The sequence below is a fragment of the Suricata suricatta genome, chromosome 6 (genome assembly GCF_006229205.1).
Source record: "Suricata suricatta isolate VVHF042 chromosome 6, meerkat_22Aug2017_6uvM2_HiC, whole genome shotgun sequence".
Taxonomy (NCBI): domain Eukaryota; kingdom Metazoa; phylum Chordata; class Mammalia; order Carnivora; family Herpestidae; genus Suricata; species Suricata suricatta.
Genome location: NC_043705.1, coordinates 108574866 through 108601835, shown reverse-complemented (window position 1 = coordinate 108601835; position 26970 = coordinate 108574866). Strand labels below are relative to the sequence as shown.

Sequence of the window (26970 nt, the reverse complement as noted above, 5' to 3'; positions counted from 1 at the left end):
CAAGATCTATCAAGTCCTGGACACTCACCTTAGCACGTGTGTGGATCCATTAATGGTTGTGGTTGAACAGGGCACAGCCTGGCCCAGAATGGAGGGTCTTCGGTAGCGCTCATCATCACAGCAGAGGATGATGAGAAAGGCACGTCTGAAAGATTTATTCAAGAAGGCGTAGAGGAAGGGGTTCAACCCAGAATTGATGTAGCCGAGCCAGAGGAAAGCGGTCCACACCTGCCCGGGAACAGTGTAGTCTATGAATGGATCCACAATATTGGTGACAAAGAATGGAGCCCAGCAGAGGCAGAAACAACCCATGATGATGCACAGGGTCTTGGCTGCTTTGGTCTCTGTCCTCATGCGGTGAGTGCTGTGCTGGTCAGCTGGCTGGGGCCTGCCCTCTGAGGGGGCACCTGCCCGTTGTAACATCTGGATCTGGTGGGCATGCTCCTTCGCAGTGACATAGATGCGATAATAGGCCAGCACCATGAGGAGAAACGGGATGTAGAAAGCCACCACAGAGCAGGTGATGGCGTAGGGCTTGTTGACCATGAAGATACAGTATGTAGAGTTAGAGTTCTGGTTGAACTTCCTTTTTTCTATCTGAGAGTTGGAGGGAGAGAATAAATGAGGAAAGAAGGGAGAAAGGGAAGGAAAAAGTGAAGGGAAAGAAGCAGGAGAGGAATGAGGAAAATTATAAGAAAAGGAAAAGGATGAAAAAGAAGAGAAAAGGAGGGGTTGGAAGGGAGAGAGAAAAGGAGGGGAACAGAGAAGGGCAGAGAAGGAAGAGGAAAACACAAGAGGAAAAGGAGGAGGAAAAAGAGAAGAAGGTTTATCAGCAAAGTTCTCTTTCTCTTGTAAGCCTGTAGCCCATAGAACCATGATGGTAGAAAAGGAACACAATTGCATCCCAGGGCGCAGAGGGATTGTCTGAGCACCAGGGGCTGAAGGCTCCAGGAAAGAGTAGAAATCAGATAGTGACAAAATCATCCTTCATTCTCTCTATCCAGCAGATAGCAGAGTTAGCCTCTCCCCTTCTTGTCTGCCTGCACACAATATATCTGGTAGTAAAAGTCTTTGAACTGAGCCCATTTTCTTTAGGACTCTCCTGATATCCCAGGATTTCCTATATAAAATTTAGAATTAGATTATCAATTTCCATACACATCTTCGGGGATCTTGACTGGAGTCAGAGTAGAATGATTGAGGAAAATGGACTTCTTACCATGGTCAGCCTTCCAATTCACAAACATGGTAAGCCTTTCCTTTACTTAAATCTTTTGAAATTTATTTCTTTCAGTAATCTTTTGCAATTTTTTGTGTAAATGTCTCGCACGTCTTTTGTCAAATTTATTCCTAAGTAGTTGACTTGTTATTCTATTGCAAATGTTACCATGTTAAAGTCTTTAATTGTAATTGTTTATTGCTAATACATAGAATTCAGTGACAACTGTTTTGTATGGCTATGTACATAGAAACTTTGTTAAATTCATTACTAATATCTAATTTCTAGATTCTTATGAATTTTCTCCATAAGTACCCATGTGATGTGCAAATAATAAAAATTTAATTTCTTCCTTTCCAATATTAATATCACTTTTCCTGCATTATTGAACTTGATAAGACCTCCAGTGTAATTTTGAATAGACGAATAGTAGTGGACACTATTTTACATTCCCAGTTTTAGGAGGGGGTTTGCAATATTCTATTAGTAAGTATGATACTTGCTAGAAGTTTTTCATGGATGCTGTCTTTTTAGTTTGGTGACAATTTTTAAGAATCATGAATAGATACTGAATTTTGTCAATGAATTTTTGGCAGTAATGAGATGATCATGTGGTGTTTCCTTCTCTCGTATTAACATGAGGAATTACAGTGATCGTGTGACATTCCTGGAATAAACTTCACTAGTATTAGATACTGTGACACACTGGATCTCTTTAAAAATTGAAAGACTTTTCTCCCTAACATAAATTTTGTCTACTGACAGCTCTAAGTTATCAGCCTTATCTAGGCATAGCCTTTGGTTGAAGACAGCTGTATAATCCAATGACAGTTCCTGTCTGAGGTCAGCCTGCATCCAGTGTGAATGTACATATGAACAAACGTATGAATAACAATTACATATTGTACACACACATGCCATTTTATTTGTGTGCACATTTAGTGTCTTGCCTCACAGTATATTATGTTATAGTGTAACTTCATTTTTCTCATAACAAAATCTCTGTATCTCAGGTAATATGACTTGCCTTAAATTTATTTCATCACAGCTATACCAGCTTACTTTTGGTTAGTATTTGCATATTATATTTTTCCATTATTTTATATCAACCTTACTCAGACCTTATGTTTCATGGACCTCTCTTACAAGCAGCATATATTATGTATATAAACATACATGTATACATAATCATACATTGAATGGTTGATGAAAATATTCCGACCGGAACTTGCAAGAACCTAACTCTGTATTTCTCCGAGGAGCGAAGATTCAGTATTTGCTAATCTAGCATTTGTGGCAACTTTACAGAACCTAATGATGAGAATCCACTCTACCTGCATTATGATCATGTGGGTTGTGCTAGCACCTCTCTAGGCCAATTCAATGTGCAGATGAGTGGAAAAGTATGAAATTCAATTATGGCATCATGGCATGAATACGAGGCATGTTCATACCAAGCAGCTGTCCCACTCCCCAGCTGCATGAAATAAATAGGGGTACCTCCATCTTACTCTTGAAATGAACAATAGTTCTCTAGATTCTTTCCCTTAAAAATTCTATATCCAAAGGTAAGAGTATAGAACCCTTTTTAAAAAGTTCTGATGCACGAAAGTTCATGCTTCCGAAGGTCTTCTCCATTAGGGAGTAAATTTAGCAGAGAGATTAAGAGCACAGACTCTGGAGTGCAGCAAACTTGAACTTAGCTATAGTTACCACTACTCCCTTCCGCTCTGACTTTAGCTAATAACTGCTCCTCTCTGATGCTCAGTTTCCTGAGGACAATGATAGGATCAATTTCATAGCACTGTCTTGAGGCTTGAGTGAGGTTCGCAGTAATAACGATTAAGTGAACATGGGCCTCGGCAAACAGTAAGTGTTCAACATTTGTTGGCCATGACTATTACTCTACTGGTTGTTGGAAACTTGAATTTTATTTCCCTTGAAATTGGCAAAACTGAGAGTTTGAAAGAAGAAGGATAGGATTCAAGAAAATATCCATACAGTCTCCCTTGTATGAATGCCCTTTTACTTTTCCACTCCTTTGTCCCAGCATTTCTTTCAGAAGCCCAAGGAACTCTCGTTCTGACATACCACATGCAAATCCTGGCCCAGCCTTGGCTTGGATATCCTTTCCTGGACAAAGAACAAGGCAAGATTAGGCACTAGGAATGTGGTGGAGAGAAGAAACAGGCAGCTCCTACTCTAACTGGGCTTGTCGGGCTGGAGCCTGCTCTCAATCTCTCCTCTCCAGTCCCCTTCCTACCTCAACATGGTCCTGGATCAAATGTTAAAGGGACTTCCTGACAACTTTCTTAGGGAATATGTATCTCTGCTAGTGAATCACCACCATAGCTTTTGATCCTCACTGCAAGTTTGGCACAAGAAGCATGGTGTGTCAGAGCTGGAAGACTCTGGAAGATCATCTGGACAGGGGCTGGCAAATGATTGGCTTGCATGCCACACGCTGCTCTCCTATGCTCTGGGAGACAGTCCTCCACTGAAGACCAAAGCATCCCCTCATTGCAGTCCTTCAGGGGCAGGGACAGAGATGGACTCAGGGTCCAGTTCTCTCGACTCCTGCCCAGGGTTCTCTTCATTCTCTGGAAGCCTCTGCCCACATGACATGTTTTCTGCTGGTCACTGGCAGCCATGAAGTGGAATGAAGGCCTCTTGGGGCATATCACGTATCTCAGGCTCTCTAGTCTGAACGCTAAGCTTTGAGTACTTGTTTTGCTATTTACTAGGCATATTACTTTATCTTTTTGATTCTGACATTTCTCATCTGGATGAGATGAAGGAAGGGTGTTATTAGGATTCTATGGAAAATCTGAGCATACTTTCTGGCATATGACAAATATTCAAAAATGCTAGCTTGCTTTTCTTGTTGTTATTATTGTTGTCACCCAGATCACTATCAGAATCTTTCTGGGGCACATGGGTGGCTCGGTCGGTTGAGTGTCTGACTCTTGGTTTCGGCTCAGGTCATGATCTCATGATTTGTGAGATTGAGCCTGGCATCAGGGTCTGTGCTGACAGTGTGGTGCCTGCTTGGGATTCTCTCTCTCCCTCTCTCTCTGCCCTTCCCCCACACATGTGGGCACACACTCTCTCTCTCTCCCGAATATAAATAAACTTTTATATATAAAAAAAAGAATCTTTCTTAGAATATCCACCCAACCTGATATTTTTTATTTATTTAGAATCTCAGGCAAATAAAGTTAATCAGAGAGCAAACCAGCAGGTACTCACCAAATCAATTATGCCAATATTATTCCAGCCTTGCATTATAGGGAGAAAAGAGATAAACATGGGGATGACCCAGCAGCCTCCCAGCATTAATGCGATGCGCAGAGGGGTCATCTTGTTCCTATAGACCAGAGGCTGGCAGCAGATGGCATAATACCTGGAGAGAGAATAGAAGGTGTGGGTGCCACGGGAAAGGAAGAAAGAGTGGGAAAAGGAGGGAAGAATGATTGAAGAGAAAGAGCAGAGGGGAGAAAGGGGATAAGAAGAGGAAACATTGGGAAAGTGGGAAATTAGAGGGGGAAGTAGAGCATAAAAGAAAGAAGGAAGAAAAGAGAAAATAATGGGGAGAGGAAAAGTGGGTAGTAGAGAAAGAGAAGATGAAATAAAAAAAGAATAGAGGAAAGAAAAAAGCAATTACATAATGAATGTGATATTGGCCCATGAGTTTCTGTTGCTAACATTTAAACTTTAGGTCACAACTGAGAGTCACTGCCTGGAGTCGGCCCCACATCCCTCTTTCTCTCCCCATATATGAGAAGCCTGACACTCACCTGGCGGTCTGCTCTGTCCAGGCATGGTTCCAAAACTTACCTTCATGCCTGGGCATTTCAGAGGCTTCTGTCCAGCCCTCTGGACTCTAGTGTCCAAGGCAACTGTAGCCCTCTTTGATAACAAGGTGAAGTCTCCCAGGCTTGGCCCTACCTCTGAGCTCTAAGAACTGTATCTCAGATTTGTCCCCATCCTCTTAATTACCTGGCTATCTTGAAGTGAAATTCTAAGTCAGTGCTCCAGAGATTCCACTCTTCTCCCTTACATCAGACTCACCTGAAGAGGCCCATTTAAAATGCTGATTCCAAGGACTCTCCTTGTCAACAGACAAAGGAGTTTGCATTTTGACAAGTGGAAGTCATAGCTGCTGTTTGCTAAAAATGTTCAGCTCCCCCTTCTGGGCACATGTGCTTCTTGGCTTTCTTGTGGTTGGATGGGGCCAAGTGATTGGTCTGGTCAAGGAGTTGTAAACAGAACTGACATGCATTATGTCTGCACAAGACCATTTAAGTGTTTCTCTGATGCCAAGAAGGTAAAAGTTCAAATATTCCCTACTCCATCATTTCCTACCTACTGGTATAGACCACCTCACCCTCATTTATCAGGATCTGTTCTTCCTCATGGGATTCACTACTCATGGATTTTTGAGTCCATGTTCTGCCAATGTAGTATCTTTCCTCTTTCCTCCAGTTAGAGATTCAACCTGCTCTACTCAGTGATCTGGGCTCTAACTCGCCGACTGCTTCTTGCATATTATTCCAGTCTCAGAAATCACCACTTCCACACCCAGGTGGTTCTGGGAATCTGATAACAGGTACAATACCCTAATAGGTCTATCAGCTATTTGTCTTTGGAAGAGTCAAAGAATAAGTGCAAACAGAAAGCCTGGGGGCTAAGTCTATTCTTTAAGATTTGATGCCATTAATGATGAGACACCCCCTTCTGCCCCTCATTTTATGCAATTTCCTTTAATTTTCCCACCTCTTCTTTTCTTTTCTGAATTCAAAGCCTAACTAACATAACAATGGCTACATTCTTTGAAGAGGTGGTGGTAGGATGAGTTGGGAAAGAGGGTGGAATAAGAAGGAGAGCTTGCCCAGTGTTGGAACATGAGGCGTGGGTGCCTCAGGAACTGAGAAGGCAGAATTAGACCTTTCCCTCCAAGGCATCGGAAAGCAGTCGACCACAATGTGCCAGCAAGCTTCCTGTGGCCAGTAACACAGTGGGTGTCCTGACCTGGACCAGAGTGCAAGAAACAACAGACCAAAGAATGAGAGAAAGGCTCACTAGGGAACTCATTTTCTTGACCTTTAAAACTGACATGGTAACAAAATCTAACTAATGATAACTCAGTAATGGAAAGATCATGATTAGCTTCAATTCCTACCATGATCTTGACTTAAAAAAAGGGCAAATTGTTATCAGAATGACAGATTTTTCTGAATGGCTGTATTAATAATCATAAAGATTTATTATTAACATAGAATTAATCATGAATTGGGAGTACATGAAAATATTTTTAAATAGTTTTAAAATGTTGTTATTTATTTATTTTGAGAGAGAGAGAGAGAGAGAGAGAGAGAGAGAGAGAGAGAATGAATGTGTGGAGGAGGGGCAAAGAGAGAGAGAGAAACAGAGTCCCAAGCAGGTTCTACACTGTCTTCAGGGAGCCTGACGCAGGGCTCGAACTCACGAACTGTGAGATCATGACCTGAGCTGAGATCAAGAGTCAGATGCTTACCCGACAGAGCCACCCAGGCTCCCCCTCCTTTTTTTTTTTTTTTTTTTTTTTTTTGCAACTTGTGCTCCCTTCCTCACTCACTGGAGGGTCTAGATTTAGACATTTGGTTTTATCCATTTAGCATCATTTGTCCTTTTTTTTTTGGAAATAACATCCCAAAGCCCTTGGGAGTTATCTCTTTTCTGTTGTTTTCATGTTGTTGGGAGAGCAAACAACGCTGCACCCAACTTTTCTGGCCAGGGAGTGACCCAGTCAGACTTTTTCCTGAGACTGTGAATGCCATGAGGAGTAATGCAGAGATGGGGAAGTCAGGGAAGGTCTCTCTATACTGCAGCAGCCTCCTGTGGGGCTGGGACTCTTGTTCCTTGGATTGTTGGGCAGCCATAATCTTGCCTTTTCAGCTCCTCTTTCTTTAGCTCTTCCTTCAATTAAATAAGCTACCACATATATTTCCAATAAATTCCTTATTTCTTTTCCTTGCTTAAGCTTGTGTTATGGATTGAGTTGTGTCCCCTCTCCCATCCCTAAAAAAAATATATGTTGAAGTCTTAACCTTCAGTACTTTGGAATATGATTGTATTTCCAGAGGAAATCAGATTAAAATAAGGCCATTAGTGTGGGCCCTGATCCAAAATGGCCGATGTCCTTGTAAAAAGGGAAATTTGGACACAGATTCAGATGTGCTTAGAGATGGTGGATTGGAATGATCTGATGTTAAGAAAAGCCAAGGAAAAATGCTTCCCCTATAGGTTTCAGCATAAGTGTGGCCCTACTGACATCTTGATTTCAGACTTCTTGCCTCTAGAACCATGAGACAATACATTTCCTGTTCCAAGCACCCAGTTTGTGGTACTTGTTATGACAGCTCTAGCAAAGAAAGTTGGCTAAAGTTCGTCTCTTGCCACCAAAGTTTCCTGCATCAGTTAAAATAATTTTGAATGTTAGACATGTCCTTCATAGATACTTTGTTTTAAGTAAGAATATCTTTGCTTCATTCAATATACTTTCATATCATAACTCAAAGTTATAACATTCCTTCATCTATCATCCCAAAAAAGGCAACCGAGGGCTAAGAGAAGAACAGATGTTTCCATATCATTGCTGTATAATTTATGATTCTTGAGGTTTGGAATAGATGTTGAATTAAGGCAAGAATTCAAGAATTTTGGTTGGATTGTCAATGTCCAAAAATTCGAAAAAAGCAAGCCAAAATTAAATATCCAATGGGACAAAAGGTGAGTTTGAGGAAGCAGGATATCTCACCTGTGAAGAATCTTGAAGCTTCCATATATGGATACAGATATTTGGAGGGAATGTCATGTTGGGAAGACAATACAATTTACAGGTGAAGACTTCATAATATACAGTTATATTAGTGCTCAGAACACTTTTGTCAAAGTCTTTCTTTTTAAGTCTTGCTTGGCCAGGATGATTGTCTGATTCCCATAGTATGATGAATATTGTGTACACAATAAGATCTCCTCATGTTCAATGTGGGTGGAAGGATGGGAAAATAGGTGAAGAAAATTAAAGGGTACAAACTTCCAAGTCATGGTGATGTTAAGTATAGCCGAGGGAATATGGTCAGTAATATTGTAATAACCATATATGATGACCAATGGGAACTAGGCTTACTGTGGTGATCATTTCATAATGTATGTGTCAAATCACTACATTATACATTTGAAAGCTATATAATATTGTATGTCAACCATACTTCAATTAAAATAATTTGATTTATTTTATTTAATTTTTTCAGTTTATTTTTGAGAGAGAGAGAATGAGTGAGGGAGGAGCAGAGAGAGAGGAGACAGAAAAGGCTAAGCAGGTTCACCAATGTTAGCACAGAGCCTGATGTGGGGCTCGACCTCATGAACCATGAGATCATGACCTGAGCTGAAGTCAAGAGTTGGACACTTTAACTGACTAAGCCACTCAGATGTCTCTAATTAGATTTAACTTTAAAAAATGAAATGGCCTGCCGTCCTGTGTCCATGGTCTGCTGTCCAATGTCCTCGCTTTAATTTGCATTACCCTAGGTTGCTAGAAGCTCCTGCCACAGAGGAGTCTGTAGTGGGGACAGATTTCCTTTTGAAGTTCAACTTCAAGAGGGATACTGAGAATGTCATACACATTTTACCAATCTTTTACACATTTGAGCTATACAGTCAGTGCCCTGGACAATGAATGCCTGAAAGAAAGTTGCTTGGATAGTTCATTCCCTAGGGGCTCAGGTGGTATGCATCTATGTGAAAGATGCATAGACTAGTGCAGAAATTGACTCTTGCATGATGTAGGGTGGTTGGGTAAGCCTGAGAAAAATCCTTTATCTCCTACTTCAAAAATCAGTGATAAGTAAAAGAAATTTAAAAAAAAATTTTTACTTAGATTGCATGGGCTAAGTGGCAAGTGATAGATCAGGATCAATAAGAAAATTGTGTCTAAGTATGTGTTTGACTTGAATTTTCCTTCTACACCATTTTTAGCCTGATGCTATCTTACCATAGACATACTTTGATTTTGTAAGTGGCATGTGGTGTAAAAAGCATGAGATTTGTATTGGGAGCTCAGATTACAGCACCCACCTGACCGATGGGTTCAAGATTTTTACCAAGGCTTTGACACTCTTGAGGCAGCTTCCCAGAAAAAGCCACCTCATATCCTTCTATCTTTCCTGATAACTTTCTAATCTTTGCTTTCTAGCAATAAATCAAGAAAAAATAAGAATCCTCTTGAAGTCTGCATTTGACAGTCTAAATTAGGTAGGTGAAAATAAACATCGCTGAATAAAATGGTTAATAAAAATTGAGTTTGAGGGCACCTGGGTGGCTCAGTCAGTTCAGCGTCTGATTCTTGATTTTGGCTCAGGTCATGATCTCATGGTTCACAGGTTCGAGCTCTAAGTCAGGCTCTGCACTGCGGGGAGTCTGCTTGGGATTCTCTCTCTCTCTCTCTCTCTCTCTCTCAAAATAAATAAACTTTAAAAAGTTGAGTTTGAGTGTTAATTGACTAATGGGGCTTCCTTAAAAATTCTAACCTCTTGCTGTAGTTCCAACTACAACCAAGGTTGTAGTCCTTGTCTACAGATCAAGGACTAGATGGAAATCTGATACTTGCTTGTCATCTGTCACAATTGCTGTTTAATTCCTATATTTGGATTATATTACCCCTAAAAAATAACAAAAATATTTATCTGATTGTGAAACGCTCCCAAAACACACATATAATACCACTAGGCAGAAGTAGCTAAATTTGCAAGTTCTTTAGAGCTGAGGCAAAGTGCACAAGCTGAGTTAGTAGATATTATTCATTTATTTACCAAGGGCTCTACCAGTATTATCTCATTAAGTCCCCACAACTACTCATGAGACAGGAACTATAAAGGCACCCATTTCACAGATGAAGACACAAACACACAGAAGTGTCAGGACTTGCTCAAGGTAAGAGCTGAGCTGGGATCTAGCCCAGGCTATTTGACTTAAGGGACAGGATGTCAACTTTACCACTACCATGTCACTTGGCCACCTTCCCTAAGTCCCCAAGGAATTATTCTAATTCTTTAAAAGCCACTTTGGAAACAGTCCAAACACTGGATCTCAGAACTTTCAGAACCCTGAAATTCCTAAATTCTCTCTTAAAAAAAAAGAAATGTATACAAGCCAGCCTGAAGGCAACAGGGACTGTGAACTCACCAAACACCACGGCACTACTTTCTAAACTTCAGGCTATTCTAAAGGTAGGAAAGTTTCTTCCAAAATTGATTCTATATAACTTCCGGTGTTACCCTTTGGCTCAATTAAAAATTTCCATGTCTAATTCATTCTCTGCATCATGGTCCTATGGACAACTGAAAAGAGATTTTCCCTCCTTCTGAAATCTTTGTGCAGGAAAAATATTCCCAGTTATATTCAACCCAGGTTGATTTTGCTCACCAAGAGTTGTTTGGCAATGGCTGGAGACATCCGTTGTTGTCGACTGGAAATGGTGGTGCTTTTGCCACCCAGCAGGTAGAGGTCAGAGATGCTAAGCATCTTTAAATGGACAAGACAACTCCCCACTCCACAATAAAGAATCATCTAACTACAGCATCCGTAGTGCTGAAGTTGAGAAACCCTGGTTTAGAGGTGACATAGCAAGAGCTCCATGTCTTCTGCATATGCAATAGTGTGCCATTATGTCTTAGCTGTGGATGTCACACAGAGAGCACAATACTCCAATGCATTCTATATGGACCAGAGAAGACTAGTGCACTGCCTATCACCCTACTTACCGTAACTGAATACAGCCTAGGGTATACCCAGCATCTGTACCCCCTCAAAGAGCTATGATCTAGAACAAGAGAAGAGAAAAGTCTACTTTACCTGATTTTGTAAGTTCTAGAGATGTTTGCCTTATTTACCACTGTATCTCCAATGCCTCCTACAATGCTATCAGATAGAGTAGATGCTCCCAGATGGGTCGAATCAATAATAAAATAAATTCTTTTACAATGTGGGACCAAGTTTTGGGAATGTAAAGATCATATTTAGTAGAGGGATGGAAAAGTTTTCTCCAGTAAGTGTCTTTTAAGTTGGACATCAGAGACTGAGTAAGAATGGTGGAGGAGAAAGTGTAATCCATGTACTATAAATAGTATGGACAAAGGCCAGGAGACAGATATTATATACATACTTATATAATCATTATATATACACACACATACATATATATGTGTGTGTGCGCGTGTATATATAAAATAAATATTAAATATATATATAAAATAAATCCACATATATATATATATCCATGTATCCACATAGGCATATAAACAAAAATAGTACAAGTCAGCTGGGCCACAGAGTATTTTAAGAAAATAGAACAAAATATGTCTAAAAAGGCCAGCCCAGGGGCAGTGGTTCTCAACCTATAGCATGCAATGGAATCACCTGGAGGGGTTGCTGAAATACAGGTCCTGGAAGATCTGGAACGGAGCCCATGAGTTTGTATTTCTGTTATTGTTGCTGGGTGACACTGCTGCTGGTGGTTTGGGGACTTGAGAACCGTTGTCTCAGAGGTTTTTGAATGCTATGCTGGGATGAGTCTAGCAAGTTTTTTGAACTAGGAAATGTCCAAAAGTTCTCTAAACAGGAAAATGTCCATTGCAATCAACACTGCTTCATGTTCTACTAAAGAAGCTGAATATCAACAAATTCAAGGAAAAGGGTTGTTGGTTCCCAAGCCAGGTGGACAGGGTTCATGAGAGAAAGTGATTTTGTCTCATCACAGGAATAGATTTATCTGCAAGGTCTGTTCCCTAGGCTTCCATTGGACAAGTCCTGTTCTTCTTTAACTAAAAGACTTTTACAAAGTGGCTAAATGAATGTTCAAATGATAAGTGAGGTTCCAGGTTGCCAGGATTAACTAAGATGTGGCATGGATATCTGCAAAGAAACGTCTTATGCAAAACATTTCAATACTAGTGCTTATAAAACTCCATTAAAGTCCCCTTTGGCAGACCAGCCACCAGCATCCCCAATTGCAGCCATGTGTAAAAGTGTGATCACATTGCCTTTAAATGTCTCTGGGGACACAATTTACTTTGACAACTCTTAGAAGTCAGTCATGTATTTTAAGCTCCATGTTAATCTCTTCCCCACTCATCCTACAATTAAGGAAAAGTCTTCCTCCTCAATTCCTGCCATCCCACCACAGGGAAAGCAGGAGGAGCTAGGAGAATAATGTGGAACCTTAGATTCTCAGAATTAGAGGAGATGTTAGCAGTCAATGTTATGTCTTTATATGAGTATCACATCTTCCTGCCTTAACCATTTATTAGCTCTGCAGTCTCAAGATTAGTTATGTGATTTCTCCAGGATCCAGTTTCCTTATATGCAATGTGGGTATCATTATGTCCACCTCACTGATTGCCAGTGAGAACTGATGAGATAATGTTCAATATGGAAACTTCTTGGCACATAATGCTTAATAAATAGTAGTTACTATATTTACTTATATATGAGTAAAAATGGAGGAAATATATATTATATATATGAATTCAAATAGATTCAAATACATTCTGGAACCAGGGGCTCTAAATTATTTAACAAATAAAATGGAAGTCATCTTGTTCAACATTTCTCCTAATAATAACATGGTGAATGAGTTGGTCCCTAAAGGTGAATGGAAGCATTGAGACCATATTGGTTGCAAGCCATGAAGTTGATTTTGTGTAGTATCCTCTTATGGATGTAATCCAGGCTCTGCTATCCTACCTGAAATGATTGAAAAGGACATCTTAGATGGTCAGTGAGACCAAATCTCCAATCAAGATTAACTAAAGAAAGAAATGTCAACCGCAGGAGAGAAGAGATGTAAGTACCATCTGGCTGCTAAGACCCAAATATTGAAATGGAATCAGGAAAACAAATCTTTCACCACAGATTACCTCCCCTCCAGCCGGTCCTCCCCCCACAATTCCTAATTCATAAAGCACAAGCTAATGGTCTTCAGAACTTAGGACTAAGGGGATAAGGAGCTCCACTAAATCAGTAAATTTACTACTTACAAGGGCATTTTGTCTTCAGCAAGACAATCAGTTTTGGTATCAATTCTTTCAGGGATATTCCTTCCAACATTTGACAAACCACGTGGTGTTTTGGGGTGTCTGTTTTCTTATGTGTAAAAGGGGAGTTAATTACATCTCAGCTTAAGAAGCTGTAGTTGTGTTGGATTAAACATGGCCACAAATTCTTTGACATGCTTCCCATCCAGAGCCCCATGCTGGGCTCTCTTGTGACTGCTTGACCGAGAATACATTAGAAGTGTTGTATGCCAGTCCTGAGACTCATTTTTAAGAGGGCTCTTGGTTTCTCAAAACCATGGGCTATCATGTGAAAAATCAAACATGTCTGAACATGAGATCATGTATAGAAACCTGAGACCACCTGGACAAGGACAAGAGCCCAGCTCAGCCTGGTTTTCCAGATGACCCTGCCAAGGTGCCATCATATATGATAAATTGCCTTGGACCCTCCAGGCTAGTCCTGTCTCCAACTAAACACCATCAAGTGACTTTAGCCAACCCCAGATTCCTGATGCACAGAATTGTGAGGTCTGATAATAGTACCGTGTTTTTTAAGCCATTAAGTTTTGGTGTAGATGTTATATACCCATAGATAAGTACAACTGAAATAAACAGGTAATATACAGTCTGGTGTGACTGTGGAAGTTCATTGGCTGGGTAGTAGTCTTCCCTCCAGTAAGGGATCTAGCCGCGTTTTGTAGCAGACCTCTGGATGAAGAGATTTATCTTTTTCCTCGTGGTAACTGGTTTTGTTATATTTCACTTGCTCTGGTTCCCCTTTGAAGTGGTGTAGAAACAGCAGCAGCTTCAAGAAAAAGCTAAAGCACTTTCCTTCTGTTTCCCAAGGGGCTTGGCAAGCTGCCAGTCACTTCAAGGGTCAGTGAAGAAGACCCCAGCAGGGGTATTCATCAGGCACCAGGGACATAAGGGAGGCTGAAAGCAGAGGGGAAACTTTGGGTTCCAGGAAGAAAATTTTATGGGGGCAAGGGAATATGGGGAGACTCCCTTCTGTCAGAGACGTGAGTTGGCTGCCCATCTCTGCCCTGGTTCTGCACAGTACTTTTTTCATGTCTGTGACACCGCACATCTCCAGTTGTATTCTAACCGTTTCTTCTCTCTGCTACAGCTCCTACTATTCATATTATACATGTCACCCAGTACTGAGGACACACTGTGCAACAAGAAGTGTATTCTAGACTATGTCTCATTCCTATAGCAACTCTGCAAGGACGCTCTCATTATCCCCATTGTAAATATGAGGAAATGGAGGCCCAGGGAGTTCAATCCACCTGCCTAATACCATACAGCCAGGATGCAGTAAAACTGGGACTCAAACCCACATCCACCAAAGTCTGTGCCCTGGTAATCCTGATGAATGGTCAGGGTTAGACAAAAGCAACCCTCTTCAGGAAGAAGACAGATAATATGTGTGCCCTAGAAGCTTTTTGAGCTAAGGACACATGGAAATATGTAAATATATTTAAATAAATTTAAAGAGGCCTCTGATAAATAAGATAACATACAGGAATAGTAACTAAAAATCTACTGCAGCAATCAAGGAATGGGGTGGGAGAAAAGGAGTGTAGAGGAGGAAGATGGATTTGAAAGATATTAATGAAAATGCACCTATGATTTGGCATTCCGCTGGTCATGTTGGATAAGGAAGAGATGACCTCAAAGAATTGCATTTAAATGACCAAAAGATGACTAATAGATGTGCCTTTGATGTACAATGTAGAAGAGGATATTAGGTTATGATGGAAATTTCCACTTTGGGCACACTGGATTCCAGAAAACAGAAAGAAGCTTAAGGCAAGGTTCTAAACAGGCAGGTAGAGATAAGACCCCAGAGTCCAGAATGGAACAGGACTGCAGGAAGGGTGAGAACAGAGGTGCAGGTGAAGTCATCGAATGGGTGAGCTCTCCAAAGGAAAAAAGAAGATACTTAGTGCTGGAAGGCTGAGGGTCTAATCTTCAAGGACACTCAGCCATATAAAAGGAAGAAAAAGACAGCAACCAGTGTCTGGGAAGGCACCCACAACAACCAGTACAAATTTATATTTGGAAAGGAAAACAGTAATGGAATAATACCTGTGGCTAACATGTATTGAATGCTTATTATGTACCATGCTTTGATTTATGTTCCTTTGCATGCACTCAGTTATATTCTTCATGAACTCCAAAAGGAAGGTACTATGAATACAATATTAGAGCTGAGAAGATAACACCCAGAAAATTTAAATAAGTTCTCAAGATTACATAATTGGCAACTGGTCAGGCAGTCTAGCATCCCAGGTGTCATTCCTAACTACTTGCTATATTGAGTATTCTAGCAGGGTAGAAAAATGAACACCAAAGTCAGACCAGACAACCACAAGTCACATCTCGGAGTATCAGCTAAATGTGCTTGGAGAAGCTGCTGTGGACCAATCAAAAGAGCATGAGGACAGGTGAATTGAAGACTGACCCTTAAGGAGTGTATAGTCCAGGGTGAGAAGGAGATAAACCAATTATTAAGATGAGTGATAACTGGGACGCCTGGGTGGCTCAGGGGGTTCAGCATCCAACCTCAGCCTGGGTCATGATCTTTGGGCTCATGGGTTCAAGCCCTGCATTGGGTTCTGTGCTTATAGCATGGAGCCTGGAACCTGCTTCAGATTCTGTGTGCTGCCTCTCTCTGCCCCTCCCCCGCTCATGCTCAGTCCCTGTCTCTCTCTCTCTCTCTCTCTCAAAATAAATAAACAAACAAACAAACATTACACAATGTTTTAAAATGAGTGAAAATTGCTATGCTTATATTTAACATTCTATGGGCACTCAGAGGAAGAAACAACAAATCGTTGGCCAGTTGGTGGAGACAGTAACACATTTTGTCTGAATACTGAAGGATGAGTGTTCATCAGGAAGAGATAAGGAACTCAAGACAAGGCAGAACATAGGGTTATGAGGAAACATATCAGACTCAGGATATGAATAACAGATCACTCATGGATTGGATCTGAGTTCAAAAACCTTGAGAAAGTCAGAATAGAAGAAACTTACCTAAACATTATAAAAGCAGTTTATGAAAAGCCCACAGCTAATATCATCCTCAATCGGGAAAAACTGAGAGCTTTCCCCCTAAGATCAGGAACATGAAAGGGGTGTCCACTCTCACCACTGTTGTTTAACATAGTGCTGGAAGTCCTAGCATCGGCATTCACACAGCAAAAGGAAATAAAAGGCATCAGAATTGGCAAAGAAGAAGTCAAACTTTCACTTTTCACAGATGACATGATACTCTACATGGAATACCCGGCAGACTCCACCAGATGCCTTCTAGAACTGATCAATGAATTCAGTTAAGTTGCAGGGTACAAAACAATGTACAGAAATCAGTTGCATTCCTATACACCAATAATGAAGCAGTGGAAAGAGAAATCAAGAAACTGACCACATCCATGATTGCATGAAAAACCATAAAATACCTAGGAGCAAACCTAACCAAGGATATAAAAGACCTATATGATGAAAACTATAGAAAACTTATGAAAGAGATTGAAGAAGACACCAAGAAATGTAAAAACATTCCCTGCACATGGATAGGAAGAATAAACATTGTGAAAATGTCATTACTACCCAAAGCAATCTACACATTCAATGCAATCCCCATCAAAATTGCACCAACATTCTTCTCAAAGCTAGAACAAACTATTCTCAAATTCGTATGGAATCCCAAAAGACCCTGGATAGCCAAAGTCATATTGAAGAAGAAAAGTAAAACAGGAGGCATCCCAATCCCAGACTTTAGCCTCTACTACAAAGCTGTCATCATCAAGACAGTATGGTATTGGCACAAAAACAGACATATAGACTAAAGGAATAGAATAGAGAACCCAGAACTGGGCCCACAAATGTATGGCCAATTAATTTTTGACAAAGCAGGAAAGAGTATCCGATGGAAAAAGGACTGCCTCTTCAGCAGGTGGTGCTGGGAGAACTGGACAGCAACATGCAGAAGAATGAAACTAGATCACTTTCTTACACCATACACAAAAATCAACTCATAATGGCATAAGGACCTGAATGTGAGACAGGAAACCATCAAAACCCTCGAGGAGAAAGTAGGAAACAACCTCCTTGACCTCAACTGCAGCAATATCCTACTCAACACATCTCCAAAGGCAAGGGAAATGAAAGCAAAACTGAACTCTTGGGACCTCATCAAGATACAAAGCTTCTGCACTGCAAAGGATACAATCAAGAAAACGAATAGGCAACCAACAGAATGGGAAAATATAGTTGCAAATGACATATCAGATAAAGGGCTAGTATCCAAAATCTACCAGGAACTCACCAAACTCCACACCCAAAAAACAAATAACCCAGTGAAGAAATGGACAGAAGACATAAACAGACACTTCTCCAAAGAAGACATCCAGATGGCCTACAGGCACATGAAATGATGCTCAACATCACTCATCATCAGGGAAATACAAATCAAAACCACACTGAGATACCACCTCACGCCAGAGTGGCTAAAATGAACAAATCAAGAGACTATATATGCTGGTGAGGGTGTGGAGAGACGGGCACCCTCCTACACTGTTGGTGTAAGCTGGTGCAGCTGCTCTGGAAAACAGTGTGGAGATTCCTCAAAATCTATCCATAGAACTCCCTTATGACCCAGCAATAGCACTGCTAGGGATTTACCCAAGGGATACAGAAGTGCTAATGCATAGGGGCAATGTACCCCAATGTTCATAGCAGCACTGTCAACAATAGCCAAAACATGGAAAGAGCCTAAATGTCCATCACCTGATGAATGGATCAATAAGATGTGGTATATATATACAATGGAGTATTACATGGCAATGAGAAAGAATGGAATCTGTCCATTTGTAGCAACGTGGATGGACCTTGAGGGTGTCATGCTGAGTGAAAGAAGTCAAGCAGAGGACAGATACCACATGTTTGCATTCATAGGTCTAACAGGAGAACAGAAGAAACCTAACGGAGGACCAGGGGGAGGGGAAGAGGGAAAGAGAGTTGGGGAGAGAGAGGGATGTAAAACCCGAGAAACTATTGAATACTGAAAATGAACTGAGGATTGAAGGGGAAGGGGGAGGGGGGAAAAGAGGTGGTGGTGATGATGGAGGGCATTTGTGGGGAAGAGCACTGGGTGTTATATGGAAACCAATTTGACAAACTATATATATATTAAAAAAAAAACAGACTGAGAATAAGCTAGGGGAAACACTAAAAGACAAGATAAGAATTTAGCCTATGGCTGATAAGGTGTCACTGAAAACCCTTTAGGGCTTTGCACATGCCATTTTCTGGAACCTTCCTTCCAAAAGATGCCTCCCCTTCTTCACCTTTACCTACTGACATTTGCATAACCCACACATCCCAGCCTCCTGTTACTATCTCCCAGAGCTTCCTCTGCTTTGGAGGCCACATCCTCCAATAGCTCCTATGACTTTTATTTGATTTCAATGGCCACCAATTTTATTATAATTACCTATTTACTGCCTGTTCCCCACTAGACTAAAAGCTCTATGATTCAGAGCTTCTCTGGTTGCTCACCTCTGCACCTCTACTGCTCTGCTCAGCTCCTGGCAATTAGTTAAGTACTCAATACATATTTAATGAAATGAATATAAAAATAAGAATTCATATCCCATGCATGAGATTCAACTCAACAAATATTACTATTATGTACAAAGCATGAACTTAGCCTCTAAGAGTATGTGAGAAAGGGAAGCATAGTATGCCTTCTTTGAAGAAACACATTTCAATCCCATTGGGAAAACAGATGTAATTGCGTGACACAAGTTCACAATGGCAGACACTTTTCGTGTATACATTACAAAACTGAGTGGTGCCGTAGGAAGATCATTAAGAAGCGCAGACACGCTTAGCTCTGGCACAGGATGAAATATGTGACCTTTGAGTCAGAATCGTATGTTTAACAACTAAACCTTTTAAAAGAAAATCTGTGACTGACAAATCGTTGGAAGAGTTTTGCAGATAATACACATCAAGTTCTTGTGTTGCCAGACAGAGGGTGGCAATTTGGTTGAACGTATCAACGAGGACATCTTGCAATCCCATAGAGAATGGCATCCTCAGTGAAGTGAAACATTTCAAAGGGTGTTGCATTTGATGCCAAATATAGGACAGAGTATAGTACTGATTAGGGAAAAGGGATCAGAGTGGTTAAAAGTCTAAAAAGTATGGCATATGAAGCCAGTGGAAGGATCTAGGGATGTTTGGCCTAATACAAGAAGAATTGGGAAGAACAGACATTTGTCGTGTTTTGGAGGCCCAATAAAGATATCTGAAGGTCTCTCAGCCAGCTTAAAAGAAGTTGATCTCTGCTGTTCTTGTCTGCCCAACATCCTTCTTCAGGAGGGAACCGCCATTCTCCCATGCCGTAAGCCTTCGGTAAAGCTGACAGTCACGGTGCCTCACCTCTGCCCAGCCACCATGATGTGTCATCTCACCATGCATGGTGATTGGACAAGGAAGGAGTGACTCAAACAAAGCCCGCCCAAATTCTTCCATGAGAGAGAGCATTTAGGTTTCTCCTCCTGTGAATTCATGAGTTAAGGATGGTTTAAAGACTCACTTAACTAAGCCCAGCCTGAGACTGAATCCAACAAGAAAACAGCAGAGGGACAAAGAGGACAGCTATAAAGAGAGGAACAGAGAAAGAGAAAACAGAGACAGAGACAGACTCACAGAAATGGGACACAGAGAAGAAAGAAGAAAAGATAGAGACAAGGGAGAGAGAGAGACAGAGACCGAGAGAGAGTGAGCCTAGATGGCATTCTTCAAATCCTGTAGACATCCGTGTCTGAGGCCAGACTTTTCAGCTAATTGAACCAATCAATTTATTTTCCATCATGTGCTGCTGAAAAAGACCTTAATAATATATCATCTGAGAAGTGAGTTGGTCAAAACACTACATTCAGGCAATTCATTGGGATGTATACAAGGAAAGCCCTTTTCAAAAGCTTATTTAAAACATAAATCCAATTGAGTAAACTAAAAATATACTCCCTGAAGTCTGCTTCTTGCATATCAAATGACTGGAATTTGCAGAGAGCTACTGTTTACAGTAGTACCTGTAAGGGATACAGCTGTGGAGGTGCAGAGGGAGAGCAGAGACATTTTTATGTTCTGCTTGTAAACTGATGGCACTTTTGTTCGCAATGCTCAGGTATTATTGTCATGCTCATTAAAAACTGTGATGGGTGGTGCCCGGGTTGGTTAAGTGTTCCACTTCAGCTCAAGTCACTATCTTACAGTTTATGAATTCGAGCCCTGTGTCAGGCTCTGTGTTGACAGCTCAGAGCCTGGTGCCTGCTTCAGATTCTGTGTTTCTTTCTCTCTCTGCCCCTCCCCTGCTTGTGCTCTGCCCATGTCTGTCCCTCTCTCTCTGTCTCAACAATAAATACACGTTAATACAGATTTTTTAAAATCTGTGATTATTAGAAAAGAGACTGCTTGAAATGGATGAGACACAAGGTCATGAATGGGGGGTGGGGCCAAGGAAGATGAATGTGAGGGTCAGTGGGAGGAGATGGTGAGGGCTCCTACAGGGGGAAAAAATTCAGGGAATTTTGTGAGAAAGTAGAGAGGACATGTTGGTCAGAAAGACTTCTATGCTCTCTGCCTAGCTCAGATCTCAAAGGAAACACCTAACACTAAAGTTAGAAAGTTCTCAGTGACTGGAGAATGTGCTGGTCTAGAAGCACTTTTAGCCAAAGGTTATCTTGGACACTCCTGTGCTCAAGAAGTGTCAATTTTTAGCAAAGGGAAGAATAAAGTTTAAAACATATATTTTAGAAGTTAGTAAAAGTGATGGCTTCCATCCCCAATCTACCCAATGACTTAGTCTAGCCAGGACTATTTTCAACTACCCTGCATATAACCATTGTTGATGGTTTGGTGCAATTTCATTCATAGTCTCTCTCTCTCTTTCTCTCTCTCTCTCTCTCTCTCTCTCTCTCTCTCTCTCTCTCTCTCTCTCTGTCTCACACACACACACACACACACACACACACACACACACACACACATTCACTATACCTAAATACAAAGATCTCTATATTTATTTTCCAAAGTGGGATCATTCTAAAACATTAAAACCTGACAGTTGCTTTCCCCCCCAAATAACACACCAGTGATATCATTCTAGGACAACACACATAACTATTTCTCCTGGTTTTTAGTGGCTGATTAAAACCAGACCTCTATTACAGATACTTGGTTGGTTTTCATTCACCACAGAACCTTGGATTCCAAATAATCAATGGTACTATAATGTTTTTAATGCAGTTTTCTGGTCTCCCATGACCCATACTATATGATGCATGTAGTTTAATTATGCTTTGGAAATTATTTTTAATGAGCCAATAAACTTTCATTAATTGGATTCAAGTCTCAAAGCACCAGAAAGCACAGTGGATGGAGCACTGTGGTTGGGAAAAAAGGGTTTTATAATATTAATGGAGTCTTGCTTCTTGCTTTGATCCAAGGGTCTGCCATCCAGGAGGAATCATGAATCACAGTGAGTGTTTTTGCCTTAGAAGCACTACTTGAAATCACTAATCCTTGTAAACTCATGGTAACTCCAGAGAGGAAGACAAACAAGTTAACCCGAATCACACGATGAACAATGACATCACACCCCACTGACACATACCCCCTGTGCTCTGGCCCAGCCCAACTGTCAGGCTGGGAGGGACAGAGCAAAAACAGAAGCTAAGTGATAAATAAAAGCTTATGCTTCCAGGCTAAGATGTAGTGTTGTCATGTTCAGGGTGGGCCTTCCATTCCAGTGAGAATATCATTCTTGGGACAGAAGATGCTAGAAACAATTGGCAACTTTCCCAGACTCCCTGAGGGAAACTAACCCAATGAAACCATCTGACTCCATCTTATTTATGGTATCAGAGTTTTTGATGTCCACTATTGAAGAAGGAAATGGAACTAATGGAAGCTCAAAAAGAATTTTTGAGAAGATTTCCTCAAAAAAAGAGTGTACTGAACACTCCATTTGTTGGATAGTGTTTACCAATGCCTAAATCATTATTTATGTAATTCTTGGTTAATTGTTAATTTCCCCATTAAAACATCAGTTCCATGAGGGTGAGGACCTTGTCCTTACTCATATTTTTGCACTTTTTCCTCTTGGAGGAGGTAGAGACATATGATTCCATTCATATGTGGAATATAAGAAACAAATGAACAAACACGACAAAAAAAAAAAGAGTCATTCCCCGCCCCATTCTTAAATATAGAGAACAAACTGGGGGTTGCCCGAGGGGAGGTAGGGGGATGGGTGAAATAGATAAAGAGGAATAATAGGTAAAAACTTCCAGTTGCAAAATGAATAAATCACAGAGATGAGAAGTACAGCATAGGGAATGTAGTCAATAAGATTGTAATAACATTGTGTGGTGACAGATGGTCACTATACTTATCACAGTGAGCATTAAATAATACATAGAATTGTTGAAGCATTATATGTACACATGAAAGTAATATATCACAGCATGTTACTTATACTTCAATAAAAGAGTATAAATGCAAAAATACAAAAGGAATAGATTTTAATCACCATTGCACTACATTTTACTACTAAGAATCAGTTTGATGGGGTCAGGGAGAGCTTCCAGAAGGAGGAAAGGACTGAGCTAAAGTCTGAAAGATATGCAAGAGAAAAGGGGACAAAGTAGTTTCCAGGTTGAAAGAGGAGCCAAGAAGAGAGAAAGAAGGCAAAGACAGCTTGCAGCCCAGGGGGTAAGGCTGGTGAAGGGCATCGAGTGAGGTTGGGGACACAGACAGGGAACAGATGGCACTAAACTCTACGGGCCAAGGAGTCTGGTCTTGATCTTCAGTGCAGTAAATAGCCATTGAAGGGTTGTAAGCAAAGGAACAATGAGCTCAGAGTTGCATGGTTGACTCTGGCTATGAGATCTTGTAAAAGGTGAGCAGGTGGGAGGAGGATAAAGTAGATGTGGGGAGAACAATCCAGCGGTTGCTGAAGCGGCACATGTAAGACATGGCATTAGTCAGTAGAACTTTTGGTTAAATGCAATGGATAAGGAAAGAATGAATTAAGCATAACTACCTGATTTCTGGACGGTGCAGTTGCTGGAACAGCTATTCACTGAAGAGGTCCAAGTTTGGTAAGAAAGATCGTGAGATGCATGGATAGTCGCAGGGAACTAAAATTAACATCCACTAGCATTGCATACTGTGCCAAGCGGGGCCAACACTACCCCTTTGATGGACTACCTAACTTAATTCTAACTGAAATCTTATAGAACAGGTGATACTGCCCCCACTTTTAGAGATGAGAAAACAGAGACTCAGAAAAGCTTAATAACTTAAGACCATTCTCAGAGCTAAACATTGGCAGAGCTGGGGTTTGAATCCAAACCTCTTCAGTTCTAAAGCAGATGGTTGGTTCTTCATGACCAGACCATACTGCTTCATGACAAAGGCCATCTTCTCAGGGAAAATTCCATGATTTCTAAAGCACCCAATAGTTCATCTGGAACTCTGAAGCCAAATCTTCCTAGGGAACCTTCAGTCCCTCTCTCAGGGCCACTCAGAGTCAATTGTCCATACTAGGAAGATGATTCTCTATGTCCCTCCATTCTACACTCTCTATTCTGCTCATTTTCTTCCCCTTGCTTTTATCCAAAACTCAAGGTTACCTCCATGTTTCACGATCACCTCAGCTTTGCCTTCTCCAAGTTCCTATAATACTTTTAGTCTCAGCACTCAGTTGGGCAATGATCACATATAAGCTACCCTGCAAGATTTCCATGTATTTTCTACTCCCTTACACTTTATTTCTTCTCATGTGAACTTTAATACAATATATAGTGACTGTCTTAAAGTGTCTCATGTACTGAAGTTGGACTGTTGTCAACAAGCTAATAAAAACAAGTTTCAAACTATGACATGCTTTGGGTCTGTTTGCCAACGAAAGGTTCAGTTTTACCAATGTCACTATTTGTAGCTATAGAGTCTCATTAGATGGGCATTTAATTTAAGCATATTCAACTCTATGTTCTTGGCAGAGCAAGAGAGAGAAAGAATTTGCACAGTTTAAATAGAGCAGGCCATTACACCTGCCATTCCAATCAAGAAGCACCTGTCCCACAGGGCAGGAGATGAATCCACTGTTGCCACAGCTGCTTTCAGGCCATCATGACCTTCTCCAGTGTCAGTAATTCTCTGGACAGACTCTGATTTTAGTGTTTAAAGACATTTATTTTAGATACATCAAAATCTCTAATTTTAGTCAAATGCTTTTCCTATTCCACAGTTAAAGAAACAGTGACCTAACCCTAGACTGGAAGAGTAACCGAGTCAGTTGGACTCCTCCAGAGATAGGAAAGGCCTGCCCCTTGGGAATTCTGATCACAAGTTACTGGCACATGTTATCAGAATTTGGGAACTATCCCTACAATACCAGTATCAAGATGGTGGCCTATGATCCTGTAATCAGCTGACCTTGAAACTGCTTTCTACTTTTATGACTGAATACAAATGAGCAGGAATTAGAAAACAAAAAGCCCAAATACCACTGATTAGTGTACATCTCAAACAAATAAGGCAACGATGGAAATCATCAGGCCTCCTGAAGTCAATTGTGAAGCCAAAAAATAAAATTATGCAAAGGAATTAAATGTTAGCCGTGCATCCCCCAAACAAATCATTATGGGGGATTTTAAATCATCTTTGGCTTTCTGGAAAAGATTCTCCACAGTTGCATGCACACACCTAAATATGCATAAAAAAACTATGATATGGACACACTGGGGGAGGAAGTCATGTTTGAACATACAAACTGTCATTCTGAACCACACTGGCTGCCTACTGGGCAAGCACATTACTTCTTGCTCCCTCGGAGTTTGTTCATGACATCAGCATAAATTTAGAGCTCTACCCTAAACTGATCGCCAGTACCTGTCACTCTCTAGATTGTGTTCTTTAAAAAAAATTTTTTTTACATTTATTTATTTTTGAGAGACAGAGAGAGACCAAGCACAAGCGGGGAAGGGGCAGAGAGAGAGGGAGACACAGAATCTGAAGCAGGCTCCAGGCGCTGAGCTGTCAGAACAGAGCCCGACGCGAGGCTCAAACTCAAACTGTGAGATCATGACCTGAGCCGAAGATGGATGCTTAACCGACTGAGCCACCCAGGCGTCCCAACTGTGTTCTAAGCCTTACAAACCTCTATGTCTGCGGGACCTTAGGGAGGGCCTGACTAAAAGGAGCCCTCTGCAAAGACTGGAGAGTAACCAGATTTATCTCTCTGAGATTCTTCACTTCTAATGAATTAGGGAAGGAAGAAAGGTGTGGCCCAATAGCCATTAGGTCCTTGTCCCCAGCACGGAGCTCTCCTTTCACACGGCTCTGTCCTTACCTGTCCAGAGAAATGCAGCACAGGTGAAAAATCGATGCTGTCGTGAGCAGGACGTCTAGAGATGTCCGGATCAGGCAGAACATCTCCCCATAAATCCAGATGTCTTGAACCAGCTCGATGGCACCAAAGGGCATCACCAGCACTGAGACCAGCAGATCCGCAAAGGCGAGGGATACGATGAAATAATTGGTTTTTATCTTCCTGTGAGAAAAAAAGTATAAGGGAGAAGGCAGGGGGAGAGACAAAGGAAAAGGTGGGAGAAAGGGGCAGGAGGGAAGAAATGAGGAGTGGGAGACAAAGAAAGAAGAGAGAGACAAAGGAAAGTCAAGCAAGCAATGCATTCTGTGAAATTCTCTTTCCCCCTCTGTTATGCAGCATGCGTGGTCCAGCCATCCCTGATATCTCCAGACCCCCTTGTACCCAAATCCCTCTCATCTTCTTCCCTGCGGCCACAGTGGCCTGATTTGAGCCCCTGTTCATGAAGCATGGCGCTCCTCCCTAGGGCCTCTACACAGGCTTCCCTTTCTCCCTACCTGCCTTTCCCTTCTGGCCTGTTTGGTTATTCTCGGGGGACGCTCCCAAGGCACCCTCTTAACAAATAGTGTCAAATTCCACTGCTTTCCACTCTTTGACAGACTGTTGTGTGCCTCACAGTTGTGACACGGGCCAGCACTGAGCTTTTACATTTCCTTTGCATCATAAGTGGGTTAGTGCCCACCTTGTTTAGAAAGGAAGGCCATAGATAAGGCAGGACTGTATTTTTTACCCCATTTTATGACCTGGTGGCTCTCAATCCACGCTCAACACCAGAATCACGTGGTGAATTTTTATAAATATTGATGCCCAGGTCTCTCTCCAGATCAGTTAGTTCAGAGACTTTGGGTGATTAACACCCTGCCCCAAGGTTGTCAGATACAATAGAGGCCTCTGAGTTAAGTTTCAATTTCAGATGAACAATGAATAATTATTTACAATAAGTAGGTTCCAGATACTGCATGGGACATAATTATGGTACATATCAGCAATTTTCAAAAGGTCTTCAGGTGATTTTAACAGCAGCTGGGTTGAGACTGATGAAGTAGAAAGAGCAGAAGATACAGGTTTAAATCCACATCAGTCACTGGGCAGTTGCCCCTCTCTGAACCACCAATAAAGTGGGGAGGTTAGATTAGATATGCTCTCAATGACTATATATATATATGTATGTGTGTGTG

The 26970-nt window shown here is 41.2% G+C and overlaps 1 protein-coding gene and 1 long non-coding RNA gene across 2 annotated transcripts in view; one reads left to right on the top strand and one right to left on the bottom strand.

Annotated features, from left to right (window-relative positions):
• Positions 1 to 26970, bottom strand: part of HTR4 (5-hydroxytryptamine receptor 4) — a 148521-nt gene that overhangs the window by 25586 nt on the left and 95965 nt on the right. The window contains exons 4-6 of the mRNA XM_029943100.1: positions 25757 to 25957; positions 4469 to 4622; positions 29 to 597 (exon numbers count right to left, since the gene is read on the bottom strand). Of these exons, the coding sequence (XP_029798960.1) occupies positions 29 to 597; positions 4469 to 4622; positions 25757 to 25957 (924 nt within the window). The remainder of the gene's footprint in view (positions 1 to 28; positions 598 to 4468; positions 4623 to 25756; positions 25958 to 26970) is intronic.
• Positions 10998 to 14752, top strand: LOC115294985. Its single transcript, XR_003910247.1, has 3 exons — positions 10998 to 11124; positions 12992 to 13105; positions 14444 to 14752. It is a non-coding gene; the product is annotated as an uncharacterized LOC115294985 (long non-coding RNA).